At 52.1% G+C, this 16486-nt stretch overlaps 1 protein-coding gene across 4 annotated transcripts in view; it reads left to right on the forward strand.

Annotated features, from left to right (window-relative positions):
- Positions 1-16486, forward strand: part of KIRREL3 (kirre like nephrin family adhesion molecule 3) — a 368481-nt gene that overhangs the window by 296064 nt on the left and 55931 nt on the right. For all 4 annotated transcript variants that reach the window (XM_038161414.1, XM_038161415.1, XM_038161416.1 and 1 more), the window contains one exon: positions 13067-13224. In XM_038161414.1, coding sequence (XP_038017342.1) covers positions 13067-13224 — 158 coding nt within the window. The remainder of the gene's footprint in view (positions 1-13066; positions 13225-16486) is intronic.

Here is a 16486-nt window from a genome sequence, read left to right on the forward strand (position 1 = left end):
CAAAGCACTGAATTTCCATGTCCCCGTGGGCCTCCCTGGTGTGAGCTGCCCTCGATTCCTCCGCAGCAGCACAGCCAGGGATGTGAGTGGGAATGTCTCCTGGTGGAGGCTGGAAAGAGCATCACTCAACACAATGCACAGCCTCTTCCTGCCAAGGAAGGAGGGATGCAAGAACTTCCAATCGGTGACCTGGGAACGAGAGTACTCACAGAATCCAACAATGGTTTGAGTTGGAAGGAACCTTAACGTTCATTTCATTCCATCCCCTTCTGCCATGAGCAGGGACACCTGCCACTAGCCCATGTTGCTGCAAGCCCCATCCAGCCTGGCCTTGGGCACTGCCAGGGATCCAGGGGCAGCCACAGCTGCTCTGGGCACCCTGTGCCAGGGCTTCACCACCATGGCCTGGAAAGGGGGCTGGAAAGGGACAGATCTGTCATGGCTGTCCTTTGTTTCCAACAGCCACAGTGTAGACATGAGCTGTAGGCAACACCCCACATCCTCCTCTGGTCCCACGTTAGCCCATCTCCATCACAGTCAGCCATGCTTTAAGGTCTTGGGAGCCTCTCCGTCCCTCCAAACTCAGTCTGTGCTGATGTCAGGTGCTCAGCACTTAGAAACAAGGATCCATGCCCAAGGAAGGGTGGTTGAGTCAAGAAATCTTCTCATCATTCCTGCAGAGTGAGGTAGGAGCTTTCCCAGCCCTGGTGGGTCCATCCCAACATGTCCATGGAGAGCAGCACAAGGCAACAGCCTAAAATCCTGGGGAACCTCCACCCTTCCTAGTGACCCAAACTGAACAGGTGTGGAAAATCTTCATCCTTTCCCTCAGTTTGATCCTCCTGCTGTGCAAACAGCCAGGGACAGAGAAACCACAGGGACAAATTCTTCCCTGTGAGGGTGGGGAGGCTCTGGCACAGGGTGCCCAGAGCAGCTGAGGCTGCCCCTGGATCCCTGGGGGTATCCAGGGCCAGGCTGGGTGGGGCTTGGAGCAGCCTGGGACAGTGGAAGGTGTCCCTGCCCATGGCAGGGGTTGGAATGAGATGAGCTTTAAGGTCCCTTCCAACCCAAACCAATTCTGAGATTGTACAAATGAAAAGGCATCGTTCTTCCTTGAAATGGCAGTCATACTTCAAATCCTAGGCACAGGAAGTGCCAGGGAGATTTTTCCCAGCTTGGCCTTGAAGTCTTGTCTCTTCTCACCCTTTCCTGTTCCCAGTTTCCTCGGTGACACATCCCAGCAGTCAGATCTGGGTTTTCTCCAGCCCTGGGCTGCAGCTGGGAAAAGCAGCAATAGCCATGGCTTTGGGGCAGGGAATGGTTTAAGGGGGAGCACCTGACAAAGCTGTGACCTTCAAGGGAAAGAGGAGAAAAAAGCAAAAATCAGCCTTTCACCTTAAAAACAAATAAATAAAATCAGTCCTTCCACACCCAAAGGAAGGTCCACTCTTCCAAGTGCAGTCTGGGAATGACAAAGCACCCCTGGGATGTCTCCATCCCGTGCTGGCGTGCCTGGCATTGGTGAGAGCAGGCTCTTCTCTGCCATCTGAGTCTGGAATAGCTGGATCAGACCAGGAACCTGCACATCCCAGCTGGGCCAGGCAGGGAAATGCCACGGGAGAGGGGAGGGCAAAGCCTCTGGCTCTGAGCACGTGAATCAGCACTGGGGCCACAAGGGTGAAAGTGAGCTCCTGAGCTGGAAACTCACATCTCTTTCTGTCTCCTTGTCCCTGAGCAGCAGACAGGAGCCTGGGATTGAGGCTAGAGATACAGCAAGGCTCAAAATACAAACCTCCCCTCGCTCTCCTCAGCCTGCAGGGTGCTGGGAAGGGCTGTGCCCATCCCTGGGATTGCCCACCCTGCCCTGGATGCAGGCTGAGACAGGGTGGTCTCCTGCTGCTGCACAGTGGGAGGTGATGCCTGCCTTGCTCTCAGACCCTTCCAGCTCCTTACACAGGGGTTGGTGTGCCAGGCTCCCTGCCAGGCCCATCCCAAGGGAAATGCAGGATTCAGCTGTGCTCAGGCTCCCGGCCCGTAAGGTGCTGTTAGGATAGTAAATACCACAGCTAATTAACAGAAGAGGTGTTGGCTAATGAGCTCAGGGCACGTGCAGCCTCAAAACAGATCCAGATAATCAAGCCCCAAACCTTAACGACCAGGTCCCAGTCTCCCATGTCATCCTGCTGTGCTCTGCATCACTGAATTTCCATGGCACCTCCTGGGAGGAGACAGGCAGGAGTTCTCCCCCCATCCTGCAAGAGAGGGGATCTAAGAGCAGCTCTTGCTAGAAGGAGGGGACCAGCTCAGGGTTTTGCTCCTGTTTTCCTTTTTTTTCCCTATTTTTTATATGAACAGTAATAATCTAATCCCCCCTCTTTTTTTCTCTCTCTCTTTTTTTTTCTTTTTTTTTTTTAACAATTTGAAACTATCTGACATATGGGAAAAATAATGAATTCAGTTTTTCGCCTGCGTTCTCTGATCTGTCAGTCTGCACCCGGGAGCTGTGTGCAGGGGGAGGAGGCAGGGGTGCTGGCCTACATTGGGGAGATAATGATGTTCCTGCTGATCCCCTTCCCAGGAGAAGGTTCAGGCATGTCCTGCAGCTGAGGCAAGCCAGGGTTTGGCTCAGTCTTTTCCTTCAGCTTTGTATTTCTCTTTGTGGGAGGCTGTTTTTTAGCCACAGCAAAGTGAGATGTGCTTGGAGCATCTCTGCAATCTCCTGGGCTCTTCCCTGATTCCCAGGGGCTCCTGGATCCACCAGGGCCCTGCTGCCTCCAAAGAAGACTGACCCAGGGCTGTGCTGTTCAATTTCAGCATCTCTAACCATCACCCAGTGTAGGATCAGTGAGGATGCTGCAGCCTCTGTGGAGTCTCAGATTCATTTGGAAGGTTCCAGAATAATTTTGGCTGGGAAACACTTCCCAGACCATCAACTCCAACCTGTGACCAGTCCAAGCCCGCAGCACTGAGAGCCACATCCAGCTGTTCCTCAAACACCTCCCAAGGTGGGGACTCCAACACCACCCTGGGCAGCCCCTGCCAAGGCCTGAGCACCCTTTCCATGGAGAAATTCCTCCTGCTGCCCAACCTGACCCTCCCCTCATGCAGTCTGAGGCTGATTCCTCTTGTCCTGTCTGTTGTTCCCTGGGAGCAGAGCCAGACTCACCTGGTTCCCCTCTCCTGCCAGGGAGTTGTGCCCCCTGAGCCTCCTTTTCTCACAGGAGATCCCATGTGGGACACCCAAACCACAGCCCCTGGCATCCCTCCAGTGCAGGGGGGGTTTGCACAGGACTGGCAGAGGTCTTGGTGCAGGGCAGCAGGGCAGAGCAGGAGCCTGCACCAGAGCAGGGATGAATGGGTATTCCAGCTGGGAAAGCCTAGGATTCAGAACACCTGGTCTGTCTGTGCCTCAGTTTCCCCTGTGCCCAGAGAAGCTGTGGCTGCCCCTGCATCCCTGGAAGTGTTCAAGGCCAGGCTGGATGGGGCTGGGAGCCATCTGGGATAGGGGAAGGTGTCCCTGCCCATGGCAGGAGGTGGAACAAGATGAGCTTTAAGGTCCTTTCCAGCTCAAACTGTTCCATGATTCCATGATTTTCTACTCAGCTGCCTGTGCAGGGGAGGGGCATCCCCAGCACAGGGTACCTGTGTGTGACAGGGGCTCTTATCAGTAAATTTGATTACATCAGTGGTAACAAGGCCAGGTGGGCAGGTAATTTTTCCTCCACTCCTCTCCCATCCCTGCTGACACATCTGGGAAGCTTTACCCTGACTTTCCACCATCCTGACGGGCAGAATTGGAACCATCAATCATGGCTGTCCTGGATCACAGGCCCACCTCTCTCAGTTGTGGGCAACAATCTTCAGTTTACGGGCAGCCAGGGCAGACACAGCAAAGCAAAACAGCTCACTCCAAATCCCCCTGCCCTGAGTTAGGGCTTGGCAGTAGCTGTTGACATGATCCATCCAATAACACTGCCTTGGTGGGGAGAATCGAACTAGGACCTGGAAATGGAATATATTCTTTGGCATGGTGCTGCCCTTTCAGCTGGGAGAGAAAATTTTAAGTTTTTTACTCTTTGCAGAGTGAACATTCCACGTAAACAATCCATATCTGGCCAGCTACCTGCCTGCACTGCATCTGGATCTTTGTTAAAGTGTGGAAGGGGGCTGCCAGAACTTCTTTCTCCTTGCATAGAAGGCTTTTCAGTAGAATACAAATGCTCACTTATCCCATGTCAGATCTGTTTGTGTGCTCTCCAAAATGGATTCTGCCCAGAGCCAGCTCTCACAAAGGATTTCAGAACTTTGACATTTGGTTTAATTCCAATCTATTGTGAAAACTGAATATTTAAAACACTCTCTAGCCAAGAATCTGGGAGCAAACCCCTCCTCAGCATGAAAAAGCAGAGTCTTCCACTGATATTCCCCAAAAATGACCTGGAAAGGGCTTAGATGGAAGAAAATCACCCCCTCCAGGGCAGTGAGTGGGAAAGCAGAGCTGGGCTTTGCTGCAGTGAGATGAAACCATTCTAGGAATCATTTCTGAATTTTAGGGATCTGCATTGTCCAGCAAGACACTGTTCCACTGGAGAAATCCGTCCTGATGACAAACTGTGGAACATGTGAGACTTTCAGTGGCTGGATGGAAAAAGACAAATCATTAGGAGAAAATAAGGGGCGGGGAAAGAGAGAATTTTAGGAAATATTAGTGGTTTGTTTCTCATGAATGAGGCTCAGCTGCAGGGACAGGAGGGAAACAGGGACACAGGTGTGTGCTTGGGATGGAGAGGAGGCAGCACTCCTGGCAGCCCCCCAGCCCCTCCTGCTTACACACACACACTGAAGTGCCACAAGACAAATAGGACCGAGAGAGAGATGCACTATTTAAACTTTCATCACTATTTTTCTCCCTGGCTCCCCTTGTTTCTTTTGATTTATTTTTTAGTGTGTTTTCCCCACGCTGTGCTGTTTGCCTGCATCTTCCCTCTCCCTCTCCTGGCAGCAGTTCTGGAGCACCAGGAGCTGCCCAGCATTTTTCAGGCTCTCCAGGCTCAGCTCGTGTGGGTAGGAGGGAGGAATGAGGCAGCAGAGCCTGGGAAAGATGTGGCCAGGATGCAGCAGGGGCAACAGGGAACCTGTAGACAGGACATCCTCCTTTTCCCATCCATCCCTGACCAAGCAAGGACTAGGGGACAGCTCTGTACTGCACAGAGCAAGAACCCCGTCCCACTGCCACCCAGGCCAGGGTGGGCGACCCTGCCAGGACCTGGCATGGGATGGATGCAGGAAGGCAAAGCACCAGCCTTCCATGCCATGCCAATCTCAGCAGGGCCAGAGGCTGGCAGCACACAGAGGGGGCTGGATGTTTGGAAACAATGCCAGAGCTCATCCCAGAGCCAGTGTGGCCTCTGTAAATTGACCGTGGACAGCACGGGCTGGGTGGTTTTCAGCCTGTCATGTGTGTAGGGAAGGTGCAGACAGCTCCAGGGATGGTTTTATACAATCACAGAATCATGGAATGGTTTAGCTTGGAAGAGACCTGAAAGCTCATCTCATTACACCCCCTGCCATGGGCAGGGACACCTCCCACTATCCCAGGCTGCTCCAAGCCCCAATGTCCAGCCTGGCCTTGGGCACTGCCAGGGATCCAGGGGCAGCCACAGCTGCTCTGGACACCCTGTGCCAGGGCCTGCCCACCCTCACAGGGAACAATTCCTAATTCCCAATATCCCATCCAGCCCTGCCCTCTGGCAGTGGGAGCCATTCCCTGTGTCCTGTCCCTCCATCCCTTGTCCCCAGTCTCTCTGCAGCTCTCCTGGAGCCCCTTCAGGCCCTGGCAGGGGCTCTGAGCTCTCCCTGGAGCCTTCTCCTCTCCAGGTGAGCACCCCCAGCTCTGCCAGCCTGGCTCCAGAGCAGAGGGGCTCCAGCCCTGGAGCAGCTCCATGGTCTCATTCCAGCAGCTCCAGGTCCTTCCTGTGCTGAGGACTCCAGAGCTGGATTCAGCTCTGAGGATGGGAGCTCACAAGGGCAGAGCAGAAGGGCAGAATCCCCTCACCATCCTGCTGCCCACACTGCTGGGGATGAGCCCAGCATGGGAAGGATGAGAGTGGAGCCTCCTCCTGCTGAGCAGCTGCAGACAGGATTGGTCTCCAGGTTTCAGATGTAGGATGCCAAGGAAGATCTGCTCAGCCATACTTAAAGGGGGAATATTCCACACTGGAGTCAGGAAGGACTCTGAGCCCTGTGCTGACCCCATTTAACCTCTGACCACTCGCTCTGTGTTTGTTTCCCCTTAGCTGCCAAAGCAAAAGGATTGAAATCCTAATTGCATCAGGAAGGGGAGAGGTAGAACAGATGCTCATCAAGACAGAGGAGGGGAGGATTCAGTTGGCATCCAGGGCTAGGTTTCCTCCAGATCTTAGGTCACTGAGCCCCACAGTCCTGCCCCAAGTCCCCATTTGGTGCTTCCCTGAGAAGCCCAGCCCATGACAATGCTCAGACAGCAAAATCCCTGCCTTTCAAGTGTTGGACAAAACCTAAGAGTCTGTTTGTATCCTTCCTAGCACTGAAAAACTGCTGGAAATCTCAATCCTAAATGTGTAAAGGCCTGATAAATGGAAAGCTAAACACTCCTGGAGCTGTAAGCTGCTCTGCAGTGGTTTAGGCCCTCACAATTTGCAGCCTTCAGGGTTGATAATACAGAGAGACCCTGAGCAGTCTGCTGGAAAACTCTGCCAGAAACACAATCCCTGTAAGGGGATTCTCTTATCCCATGTAGCAAGCTTCATCCTAAAAGCAGTTTTGTGTTCTAGCTCCTTTTCCTCCCCATGGAAAGCTTTCCTAGACACTTGATGAAACAGAGAACCTTCTTTCTCCCCCAGCATCCAAATTTTCCTGCTTTTTCCTTCGTCTTCTCCCAACCTACTTCTGGTTCTTTCAACGTAGCTCATGCCAGTGAAGCCTCCCAGCTTTCATTTTGCCAATTAAACAGCCCAGCCTCTGCTGATTTTGCCTGGTAGGGGAGCTGCTCTTTTCCTTTGATCAGCTCCAGGGAGTTCTGCATCCATGAGTGTGGCCAAAACACCCCAGAATCTCAAAAACATCGTGCAGAGCAACACCACTAAAGCTCCACAATGCCCCCAAGGCTGGTGGGGAAAGCAGATACTGTCTGGGAAGAGGAGGCAGCTCCCTGCAGCTCTCAAGCAGAGAAGAGGATGCTCTGATCCCAAATGATGCACAGAAATGATACCACAGCCAATTAACTTCATTCTGCTGAATATCATTAGCAAGAGCTTACTGCTAAAGTCACAGCCCCAAAGTCTTGATACATTGACCACCTTCTGGACCAGGACAGGACAACGGATACACAGAATATTTGGGGTTGGAAGCTGTCTAGTCCAACCCTCCTGCCACAGGCAGAGACACCTTCCACTAGATCAGAGGATCTTCCAGGGAAGGATTTTCCAGAGGCTGCAAGCTGAATCCTGCATCTTTCACAAATGCCTTGCCAGCCAGCAAATCTGCACTCCCAATGCCCCAGCGTGGAGCAGAGATGGGATTTGCAAAGGCAAACCCTGTTTGCAGGGTTTGTATCCCAAAACCTCCCCAGGGGCAAGCGGCTCGTGCGGGTCAGGGCAGCGCCGGATCCGTCAGGCCCAGCACTTCTCTGTGATGCCTCATAAGCTTGACTTGTCTACAAGAGCTGAACCTGCTTCCCTGACAAGCTGCAACGCCGTGTCAGAATGCACAAACACTTGGCAGAGCAGAGCACAGCTCCCACATCCAGCCTTGCTGCACGAGGGGCTCGGCTGAGCCAGCTGAATCTCTCTGGGGATTCCCTTCCTGCAGAGACAAAACTCAGCAGCAAAGGGACCTGTGCTCAGCCTGGCTTTTTCATCCCCACAGGACCTCGTGTTCTCACCAAGTGCTCGCTGGGAGGCAGCTGTCCCCACTGGGGAGGCTGGGGATGCTCTTGATTCATCACAGATTCACAGAATAGGTTTGGAAGGGACCCTAAAGCCCATCAAATGCCCCCCTGCCATGGCAGGGACACCTCCCACTATCCCAGGGTGCTCCCAGCCCCATCCAGCCTGGCCTTGGGCACTGCCAGGGGCAGCCACAGCTGCTCTGGGCACCCTGTGCCAGGGCCTGCCCACCCTCACAGCGAACAAATCCTTCTCAATATCCCATCTAACCCTGCCCTGTGGCAGTGGAAGCCATTCCCTGTGTCGTGTCACTCGAGGCCCTTGTCCCAAACCCCTCTCCTGCTCTCCTGGAGCCCCTTCAGGCCCTGGAAGTGGTTCTCAGGTCTCCCCAGAGCCTTCTCCTCTCCAGGCTGAACAAGACCAAATGATTTACACTTATTCTCACAGCTTTGGGGCCAGGAAGAACCTTCCAGTGGTTCATGGCACATCTTGATCACCAGGAGCATCCTCTGGTCCCTGTTATTTTTTTGAGCTGGGCCCAGAGCCCCTGGGGAAGGGGAGCCATGAAGATGAGCAATGCATCAGCAAGGCCTTACCCAAGGGATCTCATTCCACAGGGGACTCTTGTGCTGAGTCTAACACCAGCTGAACACTCCTTGCAGATATTTGGCTCAGAGCAGCCCTCAGGGGCTGCTCAGTGTCTGCCTCTGCAGCCCAGCAGCTGGGTGGCCCCTGCCCACCAGCAGGTGTTAGGGTTGAATCACTTAACACTGAAGAAGAGGTTGGCCCCAAGAGGAGGTTGTTACACAAACCCAGCAGCAGTAAGGTACCAGGCACAACAACACAGGAAAACAGCCTTAATTAGGGAAAATGTACTGCTGGCTGCAGGGCTTTTTGCTTCCTGCACTTCCAGGACCTGGCTGCTGGAGAATCCTGTTATTTCAGCAACTACTGCTAATGACTGAGGCTCTGTTTTGCTTGCCACATCCTTGTCCAGCTGCTGGGAGCATTTAAAGACATCCAGGTCATTCCTAAAGGCAGCATCAGCCTGGGGTCTCAGCCCAGCAGAAGAATTCTGTGGGGGTCACTAATTAACCAAGCTGTGCAGGGTGGGACAGTGTGCAGGAAAGCCTCTAACAAGTAATTTTAAAAGCTGATGAGTGCGCCAGGAGCACCATCATTTAATTGTGTTTCTTGATGATGATGTGCTGCAAGTGCATTTTTCCAAAGGGCAGGGAGCAGAGACCCCAGGCTGTCCCCTCTCATCCAGGCAGCCCAGAGCTGTGGAGAATAGATTGAAGCCTGTCCAAGACTGGCTTAAAAATATTCAGCAATTCCTGTATTTTGACAGAAAATGAGGGGTTTGGCAGGGAGAAGTTTGTCAGCATTTCTTTGGAAAGTTTTGTCTGCAGTGAAGAGAGGGACAAGTGTCCAGCTGAGGTCTTGAGGGCAATGTGAGGAACAGGAGACCTTCTGCTGGGGTCATTCACCTCCACCCCAGAAGATCTCACTCTCATGTCCATTTGGGGATAATTTATGGGGACTCCCACCCCATAAAAAGCTGCATGTCACAGACTCATGGAATCATTCAGGTTGGAAAAGCCCTGTAAGCCCATCGAGTCCCCCCAGCACTGCCCTCATGTTCACCACTAACCACATCCCCAAGTGCCACATCCAGGCATGGGGACTCCACCCCTGTCTTGGGCAGCCTGTTCCCACCTGACCACCCTTTCAGTGAAGGATTTTTCTCTAATATCCCAACTGCACCTCCCTAGTGCACCTTGAGGCCTTTTTGATCCAACTTTCTGCCGGACTTGAGCTGTCCTGGATCCTTTCTCCATCATTTCAATCTTCCTGGGCATGAGCGGGTTAACTTCATTTGCTTTGCTGTCAGGAATAAACCCCCCTGCAACCCCAAACAACTCTTCCTATTTATATCCCTGGTTTAATCAGGAAGGCTAGCGCTTCCATAGCTACGTGATTAAAAATTAGGAGACCAGATTCTGTAGTGGTGCCTCATAATAACAACCAATCCTGGGAGCACAGTGGATGAATAATGGATCATGGCTTCTTGCTTTCCCTCCTTTCTTCTTCTCCCCTTTTCATCTTTTCATTCTTCTCCTCCTCCTCCTTCTCCTCCTCTGCCTCCTCTCCCATGCTGGAGGTGTGTTGGGGAAGAATACATCCATCCTTCATATTGCAGAAGTTAGAGAGACATCACTGATTCCTCTTCATCAAACCCTCCACCCCAAGCAAATTCCCTGTTAGGGAGCCTGGAGACATCAATAATTCACAGCTACCTGGAGGACTGGGTGATGAAAACCATTTACTTGGGAAGAGATCGCCAGAACCCATCCTCTCCTCATTGCCATAAGCAGCTCCTCAAGGCTGGCTGCTGATCCCACAGGGAGAAATAGCAGCAAAACTAAAAACTGAGGATTTCTGGCACAGGCCAGACAAGCGATTCCATGTTTGTTTGCATTATGTTCTCCCCTGTCCCATAATATCCCCTAGTGGACGTGCTCGATTGCTTTGCAGGGGAGATGTTGCTGCAGGAATATCAGGAAAAAAAGTCAGGAATGTCAAACATCCCACCATAAAAGTTCCTTCATTAAATTCCAAGGTGGTCTTCAGAGAAAGATTTGTGGTTTTTTTCCCCACTCTACAAGATGAATTTTCAGTATTTTTTACAAGCAGGGGTCAAATTCAATTAATGGATTCAGTGAGGGGAAAAAAAAACTATTGAAAAATGCCAGATTTGGTTTTAAACAGCATAAACTCATCCAGTGAAATAAAATAAATAAATCTTAAAAATTAAAATTCATATTTCCTTTACAGTTAAATAACATCAGACTAGAGCAGAATTGTTCCCATTTTCACATCTCAGTGACAGGCGTTCCAACTAACCCAAACCACAGATTTTCACTTTCTTGTTCCACTCTTTTAGCCTGAGGGAAAAAAAAAAAAAAAAAGTACATTTTGGATCCGTGTAGAAAAGCTTTTTTCCCCGGTCCTTGGGTTCCACCCACTGAGCTGAAAAATCCCATTACTCCCAGCGCTTGGCAGCAGCGTGTGCGCAGCGGGGTGTGCCCGCAGCACATCTGCAAATCCCGGCCTGGGGCAGGCAGCCACCTCTGGCTTGTCAGGGGCCATGATCCCTTCCCAGTTCCCACCCCAGCCCGCCAATGGAGATTTTAAATCCTCCTCAGCAACCACAACGCAGGGGCAGCTCAGGAGCAAAGCCAGGCTTGGGCATTTCAGAGGGGGCTTAGGCCAGCTTTGGTTCCAAGGGGGAGCAGCACTGGCTTGGAACAAACCAGCTCCACTTTGGCAGAAAACTGTTGGATTTGACCCAACTGCATCCCCTCTGAAGGGTGATGAGGGTCAGAGGGTTCTGCCACCCGCTTCTGAGCAGGGTGTGAGGGAGCAATTTCCCATTTCTTGAGAGTGGCTTTCACGTGTCCTTCATATTCCTGCTGGCCTCCCAGCCCCACACGGGCCCCAGGACAGATGTGCCCCAACACATCTGTCTGTGGCAAGAACAGCATTTGGCTTCCCAAGAGTGACGGTTGGGAAGAGCTCAGTGCCTTTGGGCAGTGCTTTGGGCTGGAAGGGCTCTCAATGAGGGGGTTGCCAGCAGCTTTCAGCAACAAGGAGGTTCCCTGCTGTTTTCCTGGAATTATGTGAGGCATCCGTGGGATTGGGGATGCTGTTAAAGAGCCAGGGAGAGGAAGGGCTGAGCTTGGGTCTCTCAGAGCAGAGATAAAAGTGTGTTTGTCTTACTTAGTCAGGAACTTTTTATCTCTTGATGAAACACCCACCAGTGGCCAAACTTTTCATGGCTCAGCTCTGTACCAGGCTGGAGTCCTTGTCCCTGGAGGGATTTAAAAGCCATGTGGCACTTGAGGACATGGTTTAGTGGTGGGCTTGACAGTGATGGGGGAATGGTTGGACTTGATCTTAAATGTTTTTTCCAACCCAGATAATGCTCTGATTCTGTGAGGAGCCGGACAAAGTTCCATCTCCAGCACAGATCCTGGATGGAGCAGACCCATCAGTGTAGCAGAGATAAAAGCTCCTCCCTGCAAGATTAAAGAACAGCCCCTCTCCCCAGCTGGATTTCCCATCTCTTGGCATTCTGGGGTGCCAGGTCCAAGAGCTGGTCCCAAAAGAGAAGACCACGCTCAGATGCCCCTCCTGTGCTTCCCTGTTTCCGCCTGTCCCTGTCTCTGCCTTCATTTCCAGCAGAGAGGCCCAGGGCTGTGAGATACCAGCAGAGCCTGGAGCTGCAGCCTCCCACGGGCTCTCAGGAGCCTTCAAAGGAAGACTGAGGTCTTAAATGTGTCTCTTCCCCCCTGTCTAGATCTGCATTCCCAGAGGGAGGTGCTGAGAAGCCTCCCTGCGGCTGGAGGTGACCACAACCTGCTTGTGGGAGTGACAGGGACATCAAAGACAGCAGGGAGTGACCCCATTCCTCCGTGGTCCCTCTGGGACAGAGGGCTGCCAAGGGAGCCCTCCTCAAAGGCAGGCACCTGGAGGTCACACTCCTGATGCCCAGAGGTTATTCCACCCTGAGTCCTACAGGTCCAAATCCAACTTCCCCTGCCCTTCTACCTCAAAACAGCCTCACCTCCCTCCCACTTCTCAGTCAGAAGAACAGGGATCACACCCACTCCTCTCCAAGCCCTGTCTGTATCTGTGTCCAGCAGCAGCCAGCTAGAGATCCCCAGGGAGGAAGAGAGGAACAGGCACAGGAAGCAGGGATATTCATTTCAAGCTTTCAATACTCACCATCTGCAGAGTTTGCAGCTCAGGGACAGGCAGGGCTTCGAGGATTTAGTAGCCCTCAGTGGATTTATGTGCCACAGACCTGATCCCTCATATTCCTGAAAGCTTGCAGCCACCTGGCCCAAGTCCCCTCAGACGCTGCTGCTGGAGGTCAAATCTGAGGCACAAGAGCAGCAAAAGGCAGGTGGCTCTGACCTGGGGACAGGGGGTAGCACTGCCATGCCATCCCAAACCATCTGCAGAGTCCAAGAGGTCACAGGCCAGCCCTGGCAGCTCAGCCCCCACAGATGACTCCAGGAAGGTGGGGTTCATGCTTCTAATGACATTGTCTCCTCTGTGCTCTTTCGTTCCAGTTCCTCCAGATGACCCTGTCATTTTAGGGGGGCCCATCATCAGCCTGAGAGCAGGAGACCCCCTGAACCTGACCTGCCACGCAGACAATGCCAAGCCAGCAGCCTCCATCATCTGGATGAGGAGGGGAGAAGTCATCAATGGAGCCACCTATTCCAAGGTGAGGCAGGATGGGGCTGGGACAAGGCCTGGGCTCGTGAAAGGGGTACCAGGCCTGACACTTCACACAGCCCCAAAACATTTGGGGCAGCACCCTCAGCTCTGCAGAGCTCAGACTCTCACCCTGCATCCCTTCCCACTGGGGAGGCTGGGAGGAAAACAGTCAGCAGGAAAACTGTCACCAAAATGGGCTCTGCTCTGAATTTGGCTTTTTGTGCCTTCTCACAGCTTGTCATCACCTGGTGTGGCCACTTCTCCCCTGGTAATCCCACCTGGGTGTGGTGTTAATGTTGTGTGCAGCAGCACTGACCCAGCCCAGGTTCTGGTTCTGCAGTAGAAGCTCGGGATTAAAGGGGTAGTTGCAGTGACACGTGTCCCCTCCTCCAACTGCAGTTCTCCATGAAAAAATTGTCAGGGTTCTTGGCATTTTTTAATTTAGACAGAAAGTCTTTATTGGGTCATGAAGGAAATAATCAAAGAGCAATCAGCAGCACACTGGGAATGGGACCCCAAATGTTCTCCTGTTTATGAGCTCCTGATGGGTGGTGAGTGTGAAAGATTCAGTAACACTTGACAGTTTTAATGAAATTTTCTCAACAGCAAAATTCGAAACCTAAAATGGGTCAGTTTGCAGCCAGAACTTCAAAGTGGGCAGTCAGAGCCATTCCTCGAGCTCCCAAAGATCTTTAATAAACATTTCATCCTCGGCTGCCACTGTGCAGCCTCCATGCAGCCTCATTCCAGCAAAATCCTGATTTGCTGGGGAGAGCAGAGGAGGCAGAACACCCTCCCTGCCTCCTCCCTCTCCTCCTCCTCCTCCTCCTTGCTGGAGCTGAGCCGCTTCCCTGCAGCCCGGGGTGAGCAGGGGGAACCTGCCCCATCTCCTTGCCTGCCTTGCCAGAGGCAGCACTAATTAGAGCCAGGGAGAACTGACCTCTCTCCCTCTCTCTCTCTCTCTCAAATGAAGTGGAATTAATTAAAATCCAGGCCATTGACGTGCAGTTGTTCACAGCTTATCCCCCTCGCCCCCAGCTTTCCCTTCCAGGGCTGTCAGGCCCTGAGGAGACAAATTTTGAGCCCTCTCCCTTTCAGACCCACAAGCAGTGGGGAGCAGAGAAGGGGGAACGCCCATCTTCAAAATATTTCCAACAAAACACCCTTCCAAAGCAGAGTTTTCCAGGCTGCAGATCCATCTCCCACAGCACAGAGATCTCCATGGCATTTTAAGCAGTTGGCAGGGATGGGCTGGGAGGGGACCCCTGTTCTCCACGGAGGGAGGCATCCTTCCCTCCTCCTAGAGTCAGGAAAACTTCTGTTTCTGAGGCTGAACCTCATTTTCCCCGACTTCCTGAAGGTTTCCATGAGGTCCTTCTGCATTAAAAAAGAAAATCAGCCTTTAGAAAACTAGCAGACAATTTTAGACATTTTTTGAGTGGGAAGTTTGGATTTTTGGGATCTTAGAAACGTTTCCCTTTTGAAGCTCCCTTTAAAATAGTTCCTCAATTTTCCTCTTTCTGCTTTTTCAAGAGAACTGAATCCCAAACCATCTTTCCTTTGATCCAGGTGTTCCAGCCAACCAAAAAGAAGTCCTGTTTGGGTTACTGAGTGCCTGAAACCATTCCTACTGAGTGATAATTTCTTTGTTACTCTGAATTTCCAGTCCACCAAATGATCCATATGCAGCCCCCTGCAATCCCAGCCAGGCAGTACAGAACAGCCACAGCTGACTGAAAACCCCCTGATCCCTATTGAAGGGGACAGGGAACATTACAAGATCCTGCAGGATTTGGAGGTTAACCTCAAATAGGGGAAATTCCACACAGACTTAGGGTTCACCCCAACCCCAGCACCAAAAGTGGGGTGTTGTTCCCCAAGGGAAGAGCACACAGGGTGACAATAAAGCAAGGACAGGGCAGCATCCTGCAGTTGTGTCCTGAGGTGGGAATGGAGCTGGGGAAGGGGCTGGAGGACCAGGAGTGTCTGAGGGAGCTGTGGGGGCTCAGCCTGGAGAAAAAGAGGCTCGGGGGAACCTTCTTGTTCCCAAGGAACAGAGACAGGAGGAGAGAAAATGGATTCAAATTGCGCCAGGGGGTGTTTAGATTGGATATTGAGAAAATTTCTTTACTGAAAAGGTATTCAGCCATTGGAACGGGCTCTCAGCATGGTGGTGGATTCCCCATCCCTGGAAGTGTTCCAAAACCCTGTGGATGTGGTGGAGAGGGACGTGGTTTAGTGGGTCAGTGCTGTCAGTGCTGGGTAAATGGATGGACTCGATCTCAGAGGGCTTTTCCAACCCTCATGACTCTGGGATCCTGGGCTGATTGTGGTGACAGTTTCTCAGCATCATTCCTTGTCTCACGTGCATGAGAAGCACAAACCTGTGTGCATGAAGGCTGTGCCACGATGACCCAGGGAAAGCATTAGTCTTGGAATCAAAGAATCATTTAGGTCCGAAAAGCCCTCCAAAATCAAGTCCAACCATTCCCCCAGCCCTGCCAAGGCCACCACTAAGCCATGTCCCCAAGTGCCACATGCACACATCTTGCTGACATCTCTTTATCTCCCAGTAAAGCCCTGTGTTACACTGTGAGGAACAAACTTGAAGGATACAGACTTAGAAGGAAAACCTGCCTGGCAGGGTCCAAAATCCACTGTGGATAAACCAGAGAGAGGTCAGAGGTTGGAGAATGATTCAAAGACTGAAAACCACACAACATCTTGAGAGCTCCGAGGGCTCAGTTTATCAAAGTCAGGGTTATGGGGTGACGTGACCTCCTGTAAGAACTTGCAAGAAGATTAGGGGATGGTAAGGAAGCACTCCCAGGCTCCTGTGCTCCCAAAAGAGGCACAGCAAGGCACCACAGCTGAAGTCGGATAAATCCAGGGAAGAAGCACGGTGCCAAGGCTGAGCAGGCAGGGCTGGTAACCACCTGTCTGGGTTTGAAAAGACAGGTGTCTGCTGAGGAAGGCAGGAGCCTTCCTTGAAATGGAGAATGTAAACCCCCTCCCTCTGAATTATTCTAATTTTTAAATTAAGGGGCTCTCAGGCAAAGATGGGAGCAGCAATAACAGTTCTTTATTAGGGAAGAAAATAAAAATAAAATAAACAATGCAGTAATACAAACCAACCCTGCCAGAGTCAGAGCAGGCCCTGGCACGCTGTGGGTCAGGCTGGTGGCAGCAGTGCCATTCCATGGTGGCTCAGCCCTCCTGCAGGGCCAGCTGTGCTTCTGCTGGAGCAGGGATCCTGCACAAGGCTGGAG

Source organism: Motacilla alba, chromosome 24 (genome assembly GCF_015832195.1).
Source record: "Motacilla alba alba isolate MOTALB_02 chromosome 24, Motacilla_alba_V1.0_pri, whole genome shotgun sequence".
NCBI lineage: Eukaryota > Metazoa > Chordata > Aves > Passeriformes > Motacillidae > Motacilla > Motacilla alba.